The sequence below is a fragment of the Balaenoptera ricei genome, chromosome 7 (genome assembly GCF_028023285.1).
Source record: "Balaenoptera ricei isolate mBalRic1 chromosome 7, mBalRic1.hap2, whole genome shotgun sequence".
Classification (NCBI taxonomy): Eukaryota; Metazoa; Chordata; class Mammalia; order Artiodactyla; family Balaenopteridae; genus Balaenoptera; species Balaenoptera ricei.
This window is the reverse complement of record NC_082645.1, coordinates 86,691,517-86,710,150: the sequence shown is the minus strand read 5'-3', so window position 1 is coordinate 86,710,150 and position 18,634 is coordinate 86,691,517. Positions and strand designations below refer to the sequence as shown.

At 36.0% G+C, this 18,634-nt stretch overlaps 1 protein-coding gene across 8 annotated transcripts in view; it reads right to left on the bottom strand.

Annotated features, from left to right (window-relative positions):
- Positions 1-18,634, bottom strand: part of ALS2 (alsin Rho guanine nucleotide exchange factor ALS2) — an 88,927-nt gene that overhangs the window by 53,784 nt on the left and 16,509 nt on the right. For all 8 annotated transcript variants that reach the window (XM_059928433.1, XM_059928437.1, XM_059928438.1 and 5 more), the window contains exons 2-7: positions 18,153-18,232; positions 16,751-16,905; positions 12,983-13,920; positions 9,723-10,080; positions 7,173-7,341; positions 6,153-6,249 (exon numbers count right to left, since the gene is read on the bottom strand). In XM_059928433.1, the coding sequence (XP_059784416.1) occupies positions 6,153-6,249; positions 7,173-7,341; positions 9,723-10,080; positions 12,983-13,920; positions 16,751-16,905; positions 18,153-18,172 (1,737 nt within the window). In that variant the 5' untranslated portion in view covers positions 18,173-18,232. The remainder of the gene's footprint in view (positions 1-6,152; positions 6,250-7,172; positions 7,342-9,722; positions 10,081-12,982; positions 13,921-16,750; positions 16,906-18,152; positions 18,233-18,634) is intronic.

Below are 18,634 nucleotides of genomic sequence, written 5' to 3'. Positions count from 1 at the left end.
ATAATTTTGGGAATCATTTTATTAAGTTGTAAATATTCTATTGGAATATTTGGGGATTGTACTGAATTTACACTCTACTGGTTTAATAATCTAGGAGAAATGGCATTTTTGCAATGTTGATTCTTCTCACCTAAAAATAAAATTTCTTGACTACAATCCTGCAGCCTGTGGAACAAACACCACATTCACAGAAAGACAGACAAGATGAAAAGGCAGAGGGCTATGTACCAGATGAAGGAACAAGATAAAACCCCAGAAAAACAACTAAATGGAGATAGGCAACCTTCTAGAAAAAGAATTCAGAATAATGATAGTGAAGATGATCCAGGACCTTGGAAAAAGAATGGAGGCAAAGATTGAGAAGATGCAAGAAATGTTTAACAAAGACCTAGAAGAATTAAAGAACAAAAAAACAGAGATGAACAATACAATAACTGAAATGAAAACTACACTCGAAGGAATCAATAGCAGAATAACTGAGGCAGAAGAACGGATAAGTGACCTGGAAGACAGAATGGTGGAATTCACTGCTACGGAACAGAATAAAGAAAAAAGAATGAAAAGAAATGAAGACAGCCTAAGAGACCTCTGGGACAACATTAAATGCAACAACATTCGCATTATAGGGGTCCCAGAAGGAGAAAAGAGAGAGAAAGGACCAGAGAAAATATTTGAAGAGATTATAGTCGAAAACTTCCCTATCATGGGAAAGGAAATAGCCACCCAAGTCCACCCAAGTCCAGGAAGCGCACAGAGTCTCATACAGGATAAACCCAAGGAGAAACACGCCGAGGCACATAGTAATCAAATTGGCAAAAATTAAAGACAAAGAAAAATTATTAAAAGCAGCAAGGGAGAAACGACAAATAACATACAAGGGAACTCCAATAAGGGTAACAGCTGATTTCTCAGCAGAAACTCTACAAGCCAGAAGGGAGTGGCATGATATACTGAAAGTGATGAAAGGGAAGAACCTACAACCAAGGTTACTCTACCCAGCAAGGATCTCATTCTGATTCGATGGAGAAATCAAAAAATTTACAGACAAGCAAAAGCTAAGAGAATTCAGCACCACCAAACCAGCTCTACAACAAATGCTAAAGGAACTTCTCTAAGTGGGAAACACAAGAGAAGAAAAGGACCTACAAAAACAAACCCAAAGCAATTAAGAAAATGGTCATAGGAACATACATATCGATAATTACCCTAAACAGGAATGGATTAAATCCTCCAACCAAAAGACAAAGGCTTGCTGAATGGATACAAAAACAAGACCCATATATATGCTGTCTACAAGAGACCCACTTCAGACCTAGGGACACATTCAGACTGAAAGTGAGGGGATAGAAAGATATTCCATACAAATGGAAATCAAAAGAAAGCTGGAGTAGCAATACTTATATCAGATAAAATAGACTTTAAAATAAAGAATGTTACAAGAGACAAGGAAGGAAACTACATAAAGATCAGGGGATCAATCCAAGAAGGAGATATAACAATTATAAATATATATGCACCCAACATAGGAGCACCTCAATACATAAGGCAACTGCTCACAGCTATAAAAGAGGAAATCGACAATAACACAATAATAGTGGGGGACTTTAACACCTCACTTACACCAATGGACAGATCATCCAGACAGAAAATTAATAAGGAAACACAAGCTTTAAATGACAAAATAGACCAGATAGATTTAATTGATATTTATAGGACATTCCATCCAAAAACAGCAGATTACACTTTCTTCTCAACTGTGCACGGAACATTCTTCAGGATAGATCACATCTTGGGTCACAAATCAAGCCTCAGTAAATTTAAGAAAATTGAAATCATATCAAGCATCTTTTCTGACCACAATGCTACGAGATTAGAAATCAATTACAGGGAAAAAAATGTAAAAAACACAAACACATGGAGGCTAAACAATACGTTACTAAATAACCAAGAGATCACTGAAGATATCAAAGAGGAAATCAAAAAATACCTAGAGACACATGACAATGAAAACAGGATAATCCAAAACCTATGGGATGCAGCAAAAGCAGTTCTAAGAGGGAGGTTTATAGCTATACAAGCCTACCTCAAGAAACAAGAAAAATATCATATAAACAACCTAACCTTACACCTAAAGGAACTAGAGAAACAAGAACAAACAAAACCCAAAGTTAGAAGGAAAGAAATCATAAAGATCAGAGCAGAAATAAATGAAATAGAAACAAAGAAAACAATAGCAAAGATCAAAAAAACTAAAAGCTGGTTCTTTGAGAAGATAAACAAAATTGATAAACCACTGGCCAGACTCATCAAGAAAAAGAAGGAGAGGACTCAAATCAATAAAATTAGAAATGAAAAAAGAGAAGTTATAACAGACACCGCAGAAATACAAAGCATCCTAAGAGACTACTACAAGCAACTCTATGCCAATAAAATGGACAACCTGGAAAAAATGGACAAATTCTTAGAAAGGTATAACCTTCCAAGACTGAACCAGGAAGAAATAGAAAATATGAACAGAACAATCACAAGTAATGAAATTGAAACTGTGATTAAAAATCTTCCAACAAACAAAAGTCCAGGACCAGATGGCTTCACAGGTGAATTCTATCAAACATTTAGAGAAGAGCTAACACCCATCCTTCTCAAACCCTTCCAAAAAGTTGCAGAGGAAGGAACACTCCCAAACTCATTGTATGAGGCCACCATCACCCCGATACCAAAACCAGACAAAGATACTACAAAAAAAAGAAAATTACAGACCAAAATCACTGATGAATATAGATGCAAAAATCCTCAACAAAATACTAGCAAACAGAATCCAACAACACGCTAAAAGGATCATATACCATGATCAAGTGGGATTTATCCCAGGGATGCAAGGATTCTTCAATATATGCAAATCAATCAATGTGATACACCATATTAACAAGTTGAAGAATAAAAACCATACGGTCATCTCAATAGATGCAGAAAAAGCTTTTGACAAAACTCAACACCTATCTATGATAAAAACTCTACAGAAAGTGGGCATAGAGGGAACCTACCTCAACATAATAAAGGCCATGTATGACAAACCCACAGCAAACATCATTCTCAATGGTGAAAAACTGAAAGAATTTCCTCTAAGATCAGGAACAAGACAAGGATGTCCACTCTCACCACTATGATTCAACATAGTTTTGGAAGTCCTAGCCACGGCAATCAGAGAAGAAAAAGAAATTAAAGGAATACAAATTGGAAAAGAAGAAGTAAAACTGTCATTGTTTGCAGACGACATGATACTATACATAGAGAATCCCAAAGATGCCAGCAGAAAACTACTAGAGCTAATCAATGAATCTGGTAAAGTTGCAGGATACAAAATTAATGGACAGAAATCTCTTGCATTCCTATACACTAATGATGAAAAATCTGAAAGAGAAATTATGGAAACACTCCTGTTTACCATTGCAACCAAAATTAAAATACCTAGGAATAAACCTACCTAGGGAGACAAAAGACCTGTATGCAGAAAACTATAAGACACTGATGAAAGAAATTAAAGATGATACCAACAGATGGAGAGATATACCATGTTCTTGGACTGGAAGAATCAATATTGTGAAAATGACTATACTACCCAAAGCAATCTACAGATTCAATGCAATCCCTATCAAATTACCAATGGCATTTTTTACGGAACTAGAACAAATCGCCTCAAAATTTGTATGGAGACACAAAAGACCCCGAATAGCCAAAGCAGTCTTGAGGGAAAAAAACGGAGCTGGAGGAATCAGACTCCCTGACTTCTGACTATACTACAAAGCTACAGTAATCAAGACAATATGGTATTGGCACAAAAACAGCAACATAGATCAATGGAACAAGATAGAAAGCCCAGAGATAAGCCGACGCACCTATGGTCAACTAATCTTTGACAAAGGAGGCAAAGATATACAATGGAGAAAAGACAGTCTCTTCAGTAAGTGGTGCTGGGAAAACCGGACAGCTACATGTAAAAGAATGAAATTAGAACACTCCCTAACACCATACACAAAAATAAACTCAGAATGGATTCAAGACCTAGATGTAAGACCAGACACTATAAAACTCTTAGAGGAAAACATAGGAAGAACACTCTTTGATATAAATCACAGCAAGATCTTTTTTGATCCTCCTCCTAGAGTAATGGAAATAAAAACAAAGATAAACAAATGGAACCTAATGAAACTTTAAAGCTTTTGCACCAGAAAGGAAACCATAAACAAGACGAGAAGACAGCCCTCAGAATGGGAGAAAATATTTGCAAACGAATCAATGGAGAAAGGATTAATCTCCAAAATATATAAACAGCTCATGCAGCTCAATATTGAAAAAACAAACAACCCAATCCAAAAATGGGCAGAAGACCTAAATAGACATTTCTCCAAAGAAGATATACAGATGGCCAAGAAGCACATGAAAAGCTGCTCAACATCACTAATTATTAGAGAAATGCAAATCAAAACTACAATGAGGTATCACCTCACACCAGTTAGAATGGGCATCATCAGAAAATCTACAAACAACAAATGTTGGAGGAGGTGTGGAGAAAAGGGAACCCTCTTGCACTGTTGGTGGGAATGTAAATTGATACAGCCACTGTGGAGAACAGTATGGAGGTTCCTTACAAAACTAAAAATAGAATTACCATATGATCCAGCAATCCCACTACTGGGCATATACCCAGAGAAAACCATAATTCAAAAAGACACATGCACCCCAATGTTCATTGCAGCACTGTTTACAATAGCCAGGTCATGGGAGCAACCTAAATGCCCATCGACAGACAAATGGATAAAGAAGTTGTGGTACATATATACAATGGAATATTATTCAGCCATAAAAAGGAACGAAACTGAGTCATTTGTTGAGACCTGGATGGATCTAGAGACTGTCATACAGAGTGAAGTAAGTCAGAAAGAGAAAAACAAATATCGTATATTAACGCATGTATGTGGAACCTAGAAAAATGGTACAGATGAACTGGTTTGCAGGGCAGAAGTTGAGACACAGATGTAGAGAACAAACGTATGGACACCAAGGGGGGGATAACCGCGGTGGGGTGAGGATGGTGGTGTGCTGAATTGGGCGATTGGGATTGACATGTATACACTGATGTGTATAAAATGGATGACTAATAAGAACCTGCTGTATAAAAAAATAAATAAAATAAAATTCAAAAATTCAAAAAAAAATAAAAATAAAATTTCTCCCTTTACTCCTATTTACTTTTATAACTTAGAAGAGTTCTTGAATTTGTGTCATGTGGCTCTACACTTTTCCTATTAACGATGTTCCTATTTCCTTGATACTTTTGTTGTGACTGTGAACAGCTTCTTTTTCCCTAAGTATGCTTTCTGCTTTACCTTATGTATAAAAGAAAGCTAGCAATTTTTATCCTTATTTTGTAACTTGCCACCTTCCTAATTTCTTATTTTTAAGCCTTTTTGATGATTCATCACGTTAATAATAATAAAATCATCCTTTTCTTTTCTAATATTTATATTTATTTAAATGAGCTATAATAGCTTTTTGGCTATCCTACTATGTGATAGTTAAAATAAAGCACTTAAAGGGTTTAGAATCTTTTATTGACTTTTCCAAAAAAGATAAAGGGACTGATGAAGCATCATTATATGAATATATTTAAGAATAAGTTTGAAAAACTACTTTCCTTAGGAGGGTTTATGCATACAGGCATGGTTTTAAATGATTCTGGAGGTCACTTTCAGGTCCCACAATTTTAAAAGAGAAATGTGTTTTGGTTTCTTAGTGTCTTATTTATGGATTTTCTTCATCAGAAAACAGAAATTCACCAATACCCTAGAAAACTCAGTTCTGTTTTTCCATAAAAGCACGTTATAGAAACCTTCTTTGTCAAGTAGGCCAATGTTGAATCCAAAGTCTACAGTCACATGTGTGACTTTAGCCAAGTTACATAATTTCTCTAAACCTCTCTTTCCTCACCTGTAAAATGGAAATAATACAGTGCAATGTAAAACACTGAAAAGATCAAATGAGATACGGGATTGTTGCCTGACACACAGCATATACTCAATAAATGATGGTCCAATCTCATCAGGTTGGCCTTCCATGAAATTAAGATCAGCTTTTAATAGTTTGCCTCCTACCTGGGATTTCGCAGTAAGTGCAAGAGAATGGTAACCACCTGCCTCCAGATGAATTACTTCTTTACCATCCAGACATTTTACACACAACGGTTGAAGCCTTAAAGAAAAACATACACACACACATACAAATTCAAAGTAAGAAGTATTCTCAGCAAGAATCATGGCCTTTCTCAAATTATGGAGTAAGTGCTTTCAAGTAAAAGTAAATATTTCAAAAGAAAACATTAAAATAAAAATACTGGATGTATGTTCAATCTACTCCTAAATATAAATAATTTTGAATGGTTTTAACCTAATTTTTGTCTATTAATCACTAATTAACCACCATAGTTCAGAATCTGTTAAGAATCATAAAACAACTGAATGATTCATATGGCAGAGAATATACTTAGGACAATGAAATATAACCAAAGAGGGGAGTTGTCGTTTTTTTTAACGCATTAGTTGCTTTCACTCTGCTAGGAATAAAAGAGACATTTATATTAACTGGCTGTTTTAGATAATCATTCTATTTACACACTTCCACAAATATCTATTGTTAATATCATAAGAGTTTCTCTTAAACAAAACAGTTTTTCCGTGATGTACATGAATAGACATGGTTTATTACTGTGGTTACAGTTATTCTGGCAGCAGCAGATAGACCTCTTTCAGATAAAAAAAAAATTGTTGGTTGTTTTCTATAAGTTAAAAATTTGAACCATTCACGTGTTCCAATGAAATACAATCTTATCCCAAACACCCCTTTCTGTATTCTAAGATGAATATACATCAAAGAAGAGACAGAAAGAGATATCATAGATACTTAAGTCCTTTACTGCTAGAAACAAATTCAAGACTAAGACTGATTGGGGGTGGGAGGTATTTGTTTGGCTTTTTATCAGAGTTAATGGTGTATAATAATCTAGAGCTAGAAGAAACCAGATTTCCTCTATGACGAAATGGAGATTTGGAGACCTTCACAGGAGAGAGGTTATTTGTTTAAGCTAATTTCTAACAGTGAACACTGGCAGCACTCACCTAGGCAGAACATCACCATGCCCCAGCTGTCCTTCCTTCCCTTTCCCCCAGGTCCACACCTCTGTTCTCAGAGAAGGCAGCAGCGCATCCGCTTCTCCACTGTATGTAGGGGTCAGAACCACTGTCCGCGTTTTCACGCGTGCAGCTTTTCTCAAGAGCCTGGGGGAGACTGAAAACAAACCAGCGATACCATGAGGGAGTAGATGGGTGAGAAAAAAGGGACCACTTTAATGAACTGTTGATTTTTCAAAGAAATACACTAACATGGTATTTGTGAAGCATATTCTACAGGTTCTCTGCAAAACTGGGGATTAAGTAGTCAAATGAGTTTGGTAAACACTGCCTACTGCATTCTTTCCTCCCCTCTACCTGCCCTGTAGAGATTCACACACATGCATTAGCATGCTAAAGGTGCTGAAAAGTCCTGCAATTAAAAGCCCTGTTTAAATCTGTTTAACCTTGCCCCACTTCCAAACATTTAGCCACAAAATCCTTTTCTGTATAACATTTGTTATATAGAATGTCTACGTGACATCCTATGGAACTGGTATTCTAAAGAATAAGCTTAACAAAATACTACACTAAGGCTAACAAATATTTTTCCCATTTCAAAGCAGAGTTAAAAGTTAAGCCTTTCCAAATTAAGGTCTAAGTTCAAGCATACTATAAATATTGTAACAAAAGATTTATTTTGGACATAAAACTTAAAAGTTTCTACAGTGAGGAAATGGTTATGAATGGGAAGTACTAAAAAGATTTTGTATTTTGCTGCCTACTTTAAATTACTTTATAGAGAACTTAATATTTTAAAAAAGAATGCTGACATCTTTTAGAGTGTCCAAAATTGTAACAAAGGCATACAACGCTGTGTAAATCTTGTACACCAATCTGGTGACAGGATATGTTTTGAAGAAAATGTCACTAGGTATAAACTTAGTCACTTGGTCATTAAGTTATGGGCCACAAAGAAAGTGATCATCCCCGGCTAAGATCACAATCTTTTCTGGTGAGTGTATCATCCACTTGTACATACAAAGACTCAAATATACCTACTTGAGGTTTCCTCAAAGATGTATTCTAGATCATTTTAAAAGAGAGAGAAAAAGAGTACATGGAAAATTTTTCTAAAGATACTTTTAAGTTTACTAAGTAAAATTTAACCTAAGGAAATAAGTCTGTTAGTAGAATTGCATATTTCACATGGTCTAATGGCATGACAAAAATCACAATATCCCACATTTGTGGTTCAAGGAGATCTCAAATATTATATTTATACTGAAAATGCTAAAGGACACTTCAGAATAAGAACATTTTGGCCCAAGATTATCCTTCAGACTTAGCAGAATTCATGGGATACACACACACACACATACAATCAGGACTAGGGTTTTATTTGCACAGATGAATCTAGTGGCAATGAGAATCAGGAGGCAGGATAGCAAAAGTGCTCAGTGGCACAAGAGAGAGCAGTAAGTAGAACAAGGGTAGGGAATAGGGACATAGCAGAAAAGGTAAGTTTTAGTCTAGTCTAGGATTCCTGACTTCCTAACCACTGGTTTATACCATTTTGTGCAAAGCTCTAAACTATAGCCCATGGGTCAAATATAGTCCACTGCCTGTTTTTGTAAATAAAGATTTATTGGAATATAGCTCATTTATTTATGTATTGTTTATGACTGCTTTTAAGCAAAGTCAAATAGTTGTAACAGAGACTGTATGGCCTACAAATCACAAAATATTTCTCTTTAGCTCTTTATAGAGAAAGTTTCCCAGGAACTCCCTGGCGGTCCAGTAGTTAGGACTCCGCACTTTCACTGCCAAGGGCACAGGTTCAATCGCTGGTCAGGGCAAAAAAAAAAAAAAGAGAAAGTTTGCCAACCCCTGGTTGATCTAATCCAATACTTCTCGAACTTTAATGTGCATGCTCATCACCTTGGGATCTTGTTATAATGTAAATTCTGATTCACTAAGTTTGGTATGGAGCCTGAAATCCTGCATTTCTAACCAACTCCCAGATGCTGCTGATGTTGCTGGTCTGCAGGCCACCTTGAGAAGCAGAAGTCCAGATGACTGAGACTCCTGAACTGAGTGAGAAATGTAGAAGAAACAACTGTGCAATAGTCTCAATATTCTAAGAAGTTGATTGCTAATGGTTTCAGAAAATGAAGCTTTCTCTTACTGAAGCTTAAAATCATCTTCACTTTCAGGGCAAGTACATTAACTCCTCATTTACCCAATGATCACATCTGCAACTTCATCGATCTGGAGTCCAGGCCCACCCAGGAAATAAGGAGGCTACTGCTACATTCCAGAACAATCAAATAAGACTCAAAACAAGGTTCATAAGCAGAAGCAGGTATTATGAAAAAGTGAGCGTCTAAAGTTATTTCTAAAGCAGAGAAACATGTAGCTTTTAAAAAGCTATTTAATTAAATAAATTTTGACATTTGAATACGTTAGGAAAGCGAATTTATTATAACACAGCATGTGATGTCAGGAGCATCTTGGATTCACCAAAAGTCAACTCACAAAAGCTGGTTATTTCCTTACCTTGTGACAACAATCCAGGGAGAGAGAGTCTTCGGCTGCCTCCCTCTGATTCTTCTTCTCTGATATCCACAAGACTTGAACTCTTCTTTCCTTGCATGGACTCCTGTTTAACCTGTTCTTCTCTGCTATCTTTCAGACCTTCTGGGCCTATGGGACTACTGCCTGCCTGAGCTCCAGGTTCACAAGGGGCTGTACTATAAAAGTTCATAACTTTCTTAAGAGACAAGGTCCCAGCTTCATATGTAGCAGCCACTCTCACACCAACAGCAGATGCACAAGAGACCACTAGGCTGTTCAGGGCTGAAGTGCTTGTGGTTGCCGGGCTGTGAAGATTAGGAATCGCTTCTGCTACAAGAGGCTAAAATATACACACATAAAAAAGTATATAAAAATATAATCCCGTATATAACAAGCAATCAATAAAAAGAAAGTGTAACATCTATCACTATTTGCAAATATAAGAATCTAAAACAACAAGAGGTCTCTTCATCTCCAACCTAAAGGTATCCCTTCTTGATCACAGATTTAACACATTAGATGGAAATGAGTACTTAAAATACAGTTCCTTATCAAAAGTACTTCCTTTTGTTTGAGTGGTGTTTTATCATGGTATTTAAAAATAGGTCCCAGCTGCTTTTATAAAATAAACACAGTAGAAGGGAGAGGGGAGGGAAGGTATGGAAAACATTGCCTTCAATATGAGGTAATAGCCCTGGATACAAGGTTCAAAAAATGCAAGTTTTATTACTGATCACTACTAGGAAAAATTACACAGATTTTTACTAAGAAATAATGAGAAAAAATTACATTTTAAGAAGAAAAGGCTTTTCCTAAAATGTTTTATGAACACAAATTTATATATGGCATACACAGGCAGAAAAATAAGTTATACCTCTAAACTATCCGCCCCCAAACTATGTTCTGAAATTTTTGTCCTTCTACTGTCTCATCAAGAGTTATTTTCCATGACCCAGGGGCAAGGTAAACTGAAAGATTACCTTTGCTCTCGCTACCATCGAGCAATGTGGTAGGTTAATCATTAAACATTTGGATCCAAGGTTCTTAGTGTTATTCACAGCTGTATTAGAAAGCCAACTAAAGTTTTCTGATATCTTAGTGAAAAATCAGTTAAAACGTACTCTGAGCTGTCAAGCACCACTGTTTATTAAAAAAGAAAATCACTAGATGTACCTACTAACACACGAAAAAGCTTTTGGGTCATGAGCATAGGTCACAATGAAAATTTTGTTTCCTATGCTACCCAAAGATCCCAAGGGGTGGGAGGGTGTGTATGTGTATCTTAATTTGTCCTGAATTGCAAACCAAACCAAAAAAATTTTTTAACACTGGCTTCTGATTTTCTTAAAGGAAATAATTCCTGTTCCCTGCACAGTGCCTGACATGTAGTAGGCACTCAATACATTTTGTTCAATTAAATACTAAATTCAACAAAATGTGAGTCTTTAATTAAAATATCCAACAAAATAAACAAATATACCATGTTAAAAAAGATAAATACAAAGCCTATTACTTCCTTGGTGACACAGTTCTCATAACTTGTTCAGAAAAACTGGTGTCACTATTTCCACCATCTATTTACAAAAGCTCATAACAGAAGCAGTGATGGTATTTCGGGGTGACTAATTTAGGGAGTTCTTACCATTAGGTGGAGGAAAGTCAAAAAAACTCTACCTTATATAAACTTTAAACTATTGTTCTAACTGGCTCCTCTACTTAATTATATTTAACAATTCATAAAATAAGTAAATAAATAAAACAAAAACACGTGCCCAGCAATTTTGATGGAAGACATAATTTCAGGAGTTCCAATCAACCAATAGCAAAATGCAAAAATGAAATATATGCTTCATTGCCAAATACTTTGGTTTATTTCACAAGCGTGAGATATTCTTTCAATTACATCTGGCCAGAAGAAAAAAACTTGTCCTAAGCCACATAAATTCCTAATGGTTAGCTGTATGATTGAGACACTATTTACAAAGATGGAATTACACTTAAACACACACTGCCAAAACTAGCCTAGGTAACCAAAACTTCAAATGTTTAACCAAACAGGTCCAAAGGACAGTGCAATTTCAATGATGATAATCTATTATTCAAATAAACAGTATACAGTAAACTTTTAACTACAACGTTAATAAATCAGAGAAATGACTTCTGGAAAGTCAAAATCTAACTTTTTTATAAGCATGTACGAGTCCTGTTAAATTATTACTTTTGCTTTGTTTAGATTTTTCTTTCTCCAAACAGCTTCTTAATAAAAAAAAAAAAAAAAAAATCAAACATCTACAAGGTTCGGTGAGTAGACTGTGAAATAAAAACTGTTTCTAAAAACACCTCTAAGCCACGTTCCCATTCTGAACCAGTAAACAACAATGATGAAGAATCCAGAAGCTATGTGGTTTCAAAAACCTGAAAACAACGCCACAAGGCAGCTCTTTTATGATTAGTTTTTTGGGTTTTTTTTGAGACTTAACCACTGGACCACCAAGGAAGTCCCTAGGATTATATGTTTTTGTTTAGATTTGTTTTCTTAGAGTTTTGGAAAAGCAAAAGCAAAAGGCTTCCACTAAGAGTAAAAAAACAAGTATCCTTTAGAACAATTTGTTTTAAGTAGGGAGACACAGCTTACTACATGCCCCTGGTAAATAGCTTTTCTCCACTTACTACAAGTTTTCAAAGTGAAAGTAGTTTAAACGAGATGAAGAGAATACTAAACCCTCTGCCCAGTGATGCCCAGTAAGGACCACTGGCATAACTGAAAAGAATTCGAACAATATGTAATGCCAGTCAGTTTCAAGTCTGCCTATAATCAAGGGATCCGCCACACAGCAACCTTCTCTGATAAAGAAGGAAAGGACTTTTCTCAATAGTATCTGAAGAGTGCTACAAATACAGATAAGAGAATTCTTTGTGAATATATAGTCATGTTATATTAAACTCTTCAGGGGCCCACCTTAGCCATGGGGGGAAAAGTACTTGGAAAAAAAAAATGGGATTTTTCTACTTACAAAACAAGCCCAGAATAACATCTTTCAACATCATAAATAAAGGGCCAGAATTTGAACATAAAGAGTAATTTTGAATTAATCCAGGGTTTTCCTTATCTAGGCTTGCATGATAAGACAGATTAATAGTCAAACTCAAAAAATAAAAAAAGGTACCAACCCTTAGGTATTTTAAAGTTTCTCAAGAAAACTCATATGGTTCGACCTTATATTATAAAATTTAGCAGGTACCTGAGGTGGCACTGGCTTTTCACCACTCTCTGAGTTCTCTCTTACTGCATGATCTGACAGTTTCTGCACGTATTCATTTACTGCCTGAGTGTCAGGGTACGATGGTACACTTCTTGCAGAAGAAATTTCAGTTGTTCCCATGACATCTTGTGGGGAGGAAATGGTCTCAACACTTGCGGTCTGAACATTTCCAACATTCAGTTCGGTAGCAGCAGGCAGCTCATTTTGTACGAAGGTGTTCTCAAACACTTCTCCCTGGCCGTCAAGGGTTTCAGTGGAGGGGCTGATGGCAGTGCTGGCCTGGTTTTCTGACTGGGATTCTGACAGTGTCACACCTAATGGACAGCAATGGCTGTCTGATATAATCACATGGTCTTCTTTGTCAGTCATTGTAATTAACAGCTGGCTGCACTGGTTACATCTTTCTGGCACCGGCTTCAGATCCTGGGAAGGGAGGCACTGCACCAGGGCTAAGCTGTGGAACGCACCACAGGCAACTTGGAGCACTACTCGCCCAGCAAGATGTTCCACCTTTTGTGGCTTTGTCACTGGGAAGGTAGTGGTAATGAGACCCAACTGACAACCGGTACCCCATGCCCAAATCTCTCTGCTTAGGGACAATGCCAGAGTGTGCTCCTCGCCACATGCCAACTGCAAGACCCTGACCGCTAACAAAGGACTGGTCTCGGAATCAGAAATGCTGACAGGATTTGGTTCCGGCACATACTGCTGGTTAGCGACCGCACACTGGCCAGCAGAGTTCTCCCCCCACATGTACACTACGCCGCTTTCTGTCACTGCTCCGCTGTGGAAACTCCCTGTTGCCACAGTAACGACATACTGCCCAACCAGCACCTCTTCTAGAACGGGGCTACTCGGACAAATCTCTGCTGGTTCACTTCTCCAGGGGAGAGTCCCAAAGCTGTAGACCTCACCATCTGAAGGTTTTAAAAAAAAAGAAAAAAAAAAAAAGGGAGGGAGTTAGTGAATTAACTAGAAATTTTATCAGCTAACTTTTAGTCCCCTCTAGGTTTAACAAAATAGAATTTTTTTTTCTTTTTTTAATTTTCAAAAGCACAGTTGTAGAAATTTGGTTGAAGCAGATGGCATTCCACACTTATTAATCTTTTAACAAATAACATCTTTTAACATTCTGAAATATAGTGACAATTTCTACAAATTGCAGGAGACTACTTCAAATGAAGGGTATTGCTCCTCTCCTTCAGCCTTATCCTACAAACTCCTAGCATCGATCCGTTACTGATGGCTACCATTGCAGGCTATTACAGAAGCAGATTCCAAGAGTTCAAAGACAAAATAATGATCATGACATGATCAGATAAAATAAGCAGAAGATAAAACAGACACATTCGCTAATATCTACAACATTCACTACTACTGAATAAGTCAGAGCAGCAAAAAATTATGCAATGACATAAAAATATTAGAGATTCACTTTGGCCAAAACTATGAAATTAGCTTTATACCTCCACGTTGAACTGAGAGCACCAAGGTTAACATGACGTGTGTACCATACTATGTATAATTTTTAAATGTTATTTATAATATATATTGTGTACTAGATAGCCTTCCTGAGGTGTCATTTGTTTAAAAAGCAAATCACAACAAAACAAAGAAAAAAAACAAATGAAGCCATGACTGGCTAGCTTTAGAATTAAAAGGGAAGGCACCAGTGAGTTGGGTACATGAATGATGATAACCTATTTGTGTTCACGTGTGCTACCAAGTCATAGTTTTACTGCAGGTATTGGGGAAATATGGGGGTATGTGCAAATGATTTATGCTAGCTAAAACACTCAAATGGAACAAAGACTTGCCCATGGGTTTTGAAAAATATTAAACAAAGCCCACCATCCTTTCTTTCCTATGTGACCAGAGGGTCACCCATTTTTTTTAAATTAATGAAAATAGGTACTATTTTTCCTCCACAAAGCAGCAATTGAGTTGCTGATGAAAAAAAGGCATACTTTATCTTTGGCCTATTACACATGGCAGATACAGTTATATACTCAAATTAACTCACTACAACATCTATGTAAGGAAAAACACAATAGTGGCTAGAGGGAAGATCAGCTTTTATTAGGGAATTTCTAATTTGGATAGAGTACTGAGAAAATAAGCTCACTGGTTAAGATCTTTTAAACTTTTCTTCCCAAGTGATATAACACACTTGCAACAGTTCACCAACACTTTCAATTGGTATTATATTCCATTAGAATAACAGTCTCTCCAGAGCAAATTGCAGAGAAGTGAATACTTAGACATCATTTTTTTAACCTGGAATACCTCAAAAATAGTGAGTCAATGAGGTGTCCTCATTGAATTATGAGCTAATGGTTAAATTGAATAGAGACAAAGCTTGAAAATTTCTAGTATTCAATCAGTACCATTTCCTCACTTAGAAAAGAAAGTACCTGAGATCTTGTGCCATTTCAAGCTACACATTTGTGTGAGCTGAGATTTTTTGTTACTTTGACACTTAAACCAGAACACTGCTTAAACATGAACATAGGTTATTTACATTTTTTTTTTAAGTTTTCCCTCAGTTTTCCCAGGCTTTTAGGTTTGATTCTATATATTTAAAGAGATCATGCTCATTAAGGATTACTAAATATCTTACTGAGGGGCTAATAAAACGACAGTAACAGAATTCTACTTATATAAGCTTGAGAATTATAGATTTTGAAGCCCATAGGGCAGGTACTGGATATAGTTCACATTTGAAAAGTAAGGCTTTCTCCAAATTCTGGCCTAATACAATAATAATAATAGTATTATGTATTATTATAATAAAAGTGACATAATAATAAAGAAATTAGAAAGAAATCCATGTTTGTCCCAAAAAGCCACCATGGTCAGATTTAAGCTTTGTTTCCTAGAATCTGTCTTCCCTTAGTTCCTACAAGGAAAATACCAAAGCATTGTTAAATACTTAGTAAATACTTACAGAGTAGAAATTTATAAATTAGTGAAGCTGATGGCAGTCCTGACCCAAATCAAATTTGCCAAGACTTAGTTGGTAAAGTGCCATCAAAATTAAAGGCAGCTCTCTATATAAATTATAGCCTATGTTTCTGATATAGATTTGTAGATTTTATTATATGTCCTTATGAGCTGCTATTTATGCCTGATAAAAATGGTACTGAGACAGTACAGCCAAGAGATTTAAAAAGCAAATTTTGAAATTAGACTCTCTGGGTTCCCATCCTAACTCTGACCCTTTAAATAGTCGTGTGTGCTTGGGAAAACAATTTAACCTCCCTGACCTTCAGCTTCCTCATCTGTGAAGTGGGCATAATAACAGCAGATACCTCATAAGGTGGTTGTGAGGACTCAATGAGATAATACATATAAAGTGCTTAGTGCAGTGCCTGGCACATATAATTGTTTAATAAACATTAGCTATTATTAGCATTATTATTCTGATACATTTAATGAACAAAGGTATAGTAAAAGGGTCTCTGAATACATAATCTTTTAAAAAATCTAATTTTTCATGTACTTATCAGTACTAAAATTTTTAAACTATAATTCTCCCTTTTATTCTAGTTATGGTACATCTTAAATATAAGAACTAACCTGATTTCTGATAAAGGGAGTAAGAACATATTTTGAAAACAAAAAAAGCATAAGTTCCAGCAAAGTTCACTCAGAATCCCTCGTACCCAGTAACTCTCAGCTGCTCCTACACGCTCCGACACTGGTCAGAGTCTCAGTTAGTGTTGGCTAAGCCGTTCTTTTCAATACCTTCAGTCAGAAGAACTCCATGTTTCACTCCAAGGGCCGCATGAAGAACAGTCTTTCCTCCCCAGCCTGGCAATCTCTCTGGTGTTACAGAACGGGAGCCTGCCTGCCACACATGGACCAGGCCTCTTTCTTTGGATCCTTCAGTTTCTGTTGAGCTACAAACATCAAGAAAAATAGCTTAAAAATAGCTTGTTCCTCCAGTTCAGAACTGTATCTTTTGTCCTTCATACTGTCATGAGATTTATACCTTTTACCAGTACATGGGTGACTGAGTCAGATAGTTTAGCACCTATTTTATGGCGTGGTTATGACACAGGAGCAGAGGTAAAATTACAATTTATATAAACGACTAGAGGATAAACCCACAAATTACTTATCTCTATCTAAGAAGCAAACAAAACCTGGGCTATTTTTTGAAGTTTTCTGATTTAAAATTTCAAGATTCTTACTTCTCAGTACATTAACTCCTTGTTTAGATGTTAAAGTTATAACATGCCCCAAGTTGGAGTCTTATTTTAAATTTTTAGTTTTTAATTTGGTATTTTAAAAAAAAGTATTTGATGAGAAAGACAGAAGGAATAGGGATCCATGTTTCCCTTTATACCGAGTTTAAGCTCTATAATTCCTATTTAAATTTTTAAGAATTAAATTTATAACAGGTACCAGTAAAATCCTTCATGCTTTACTCACGTTCTAGCCAAAGAATTCTATCCATCTGATAACCCTAGTTCAAAGAACATAAAACACACAGCTGCATAACAAGACCGTATCCCAACTGCCTCCCTTTCCAAGAAAAGGCCACATTAACATACTCTGGGTTTCCCTTTATATAAAATTTTCCTTTGTGTTGCCATTGATGGGCCATTTATTTTCATATTCTTTTTTCTAGAACACTGATGCCAATATTTTGATGAGGCACAGAAACTTTTTTTGGTTTTCTTTATTTTCTAATACCTAGGATTTTCTCTACTTTTGTTAAATAATATTCATCTAAACTGTAATTAGGCATAACCATGTTTTTATGAAAGGAAAGCCACAAACCTAACCCTCCTTTCAAAATATCATTCATGGTGCCGAGTTCTCTAAGGATAGAATTACAATTAATAAGGCTACTTTTGAAAACCTGAAATTATGTGTGACAAAAAAAAATGGCTTCAAAAGCTTTAAAATGGTGAAGACATTTTGTGCCTTTTATAAGCATAAGAAAGGAACTAGCAACAAAGTGTACCGCTAACAAGCTTTATTGTAATTATCTTACTCTCTTTACCAATCAACACAAATGTCACTATTCCTACTTAATAGCCATCAACAAGAAAATTAAACTGAAGAGAAGCTACACATAAGTGGAACTGTCTGTTGTGTTTTCCTAGAAGGGTAGGGGAAAAGGAAAAAATGATTTTACCTTTTCGTCTTTGAGTCCATCGGTCAGTGGGAGCACTCCATCACCAAATCATTCCCTCCTTGCAAAAGGTATATAAAACCCTAAATGGCAAAACACAGGTAAGCACAAAGAGCAGTGAAAGAGCACGTTGCTATTTTATCTGTCAGATTTTAAAAAAAAGAAGAAAAAAGGCAGCTCTCCAACAAGTGCACATTCACTGGGCAATAAATATGCAGCAAAACTATTTAAACTATTTCATATCCTGCCTGCCAAAGTCGAATCTCTAGACTGAGCCTGCCCACTGAGCTTATAAAAATGCCTGTTGATCGTCAAATGTAATGTCAAAGTGAGAAAAGACTACCCACAACCTAGCTGTACTTTGTCAGGCAACAGATTTTTTTCATTTGTTTTTTATTATAAATAAGTTCAAGCTGAAAACTCAATGTGTTAAGTATTCATTACACACAAATTAAGGCTACTTTTTAAATGCTGCTGGGACATAT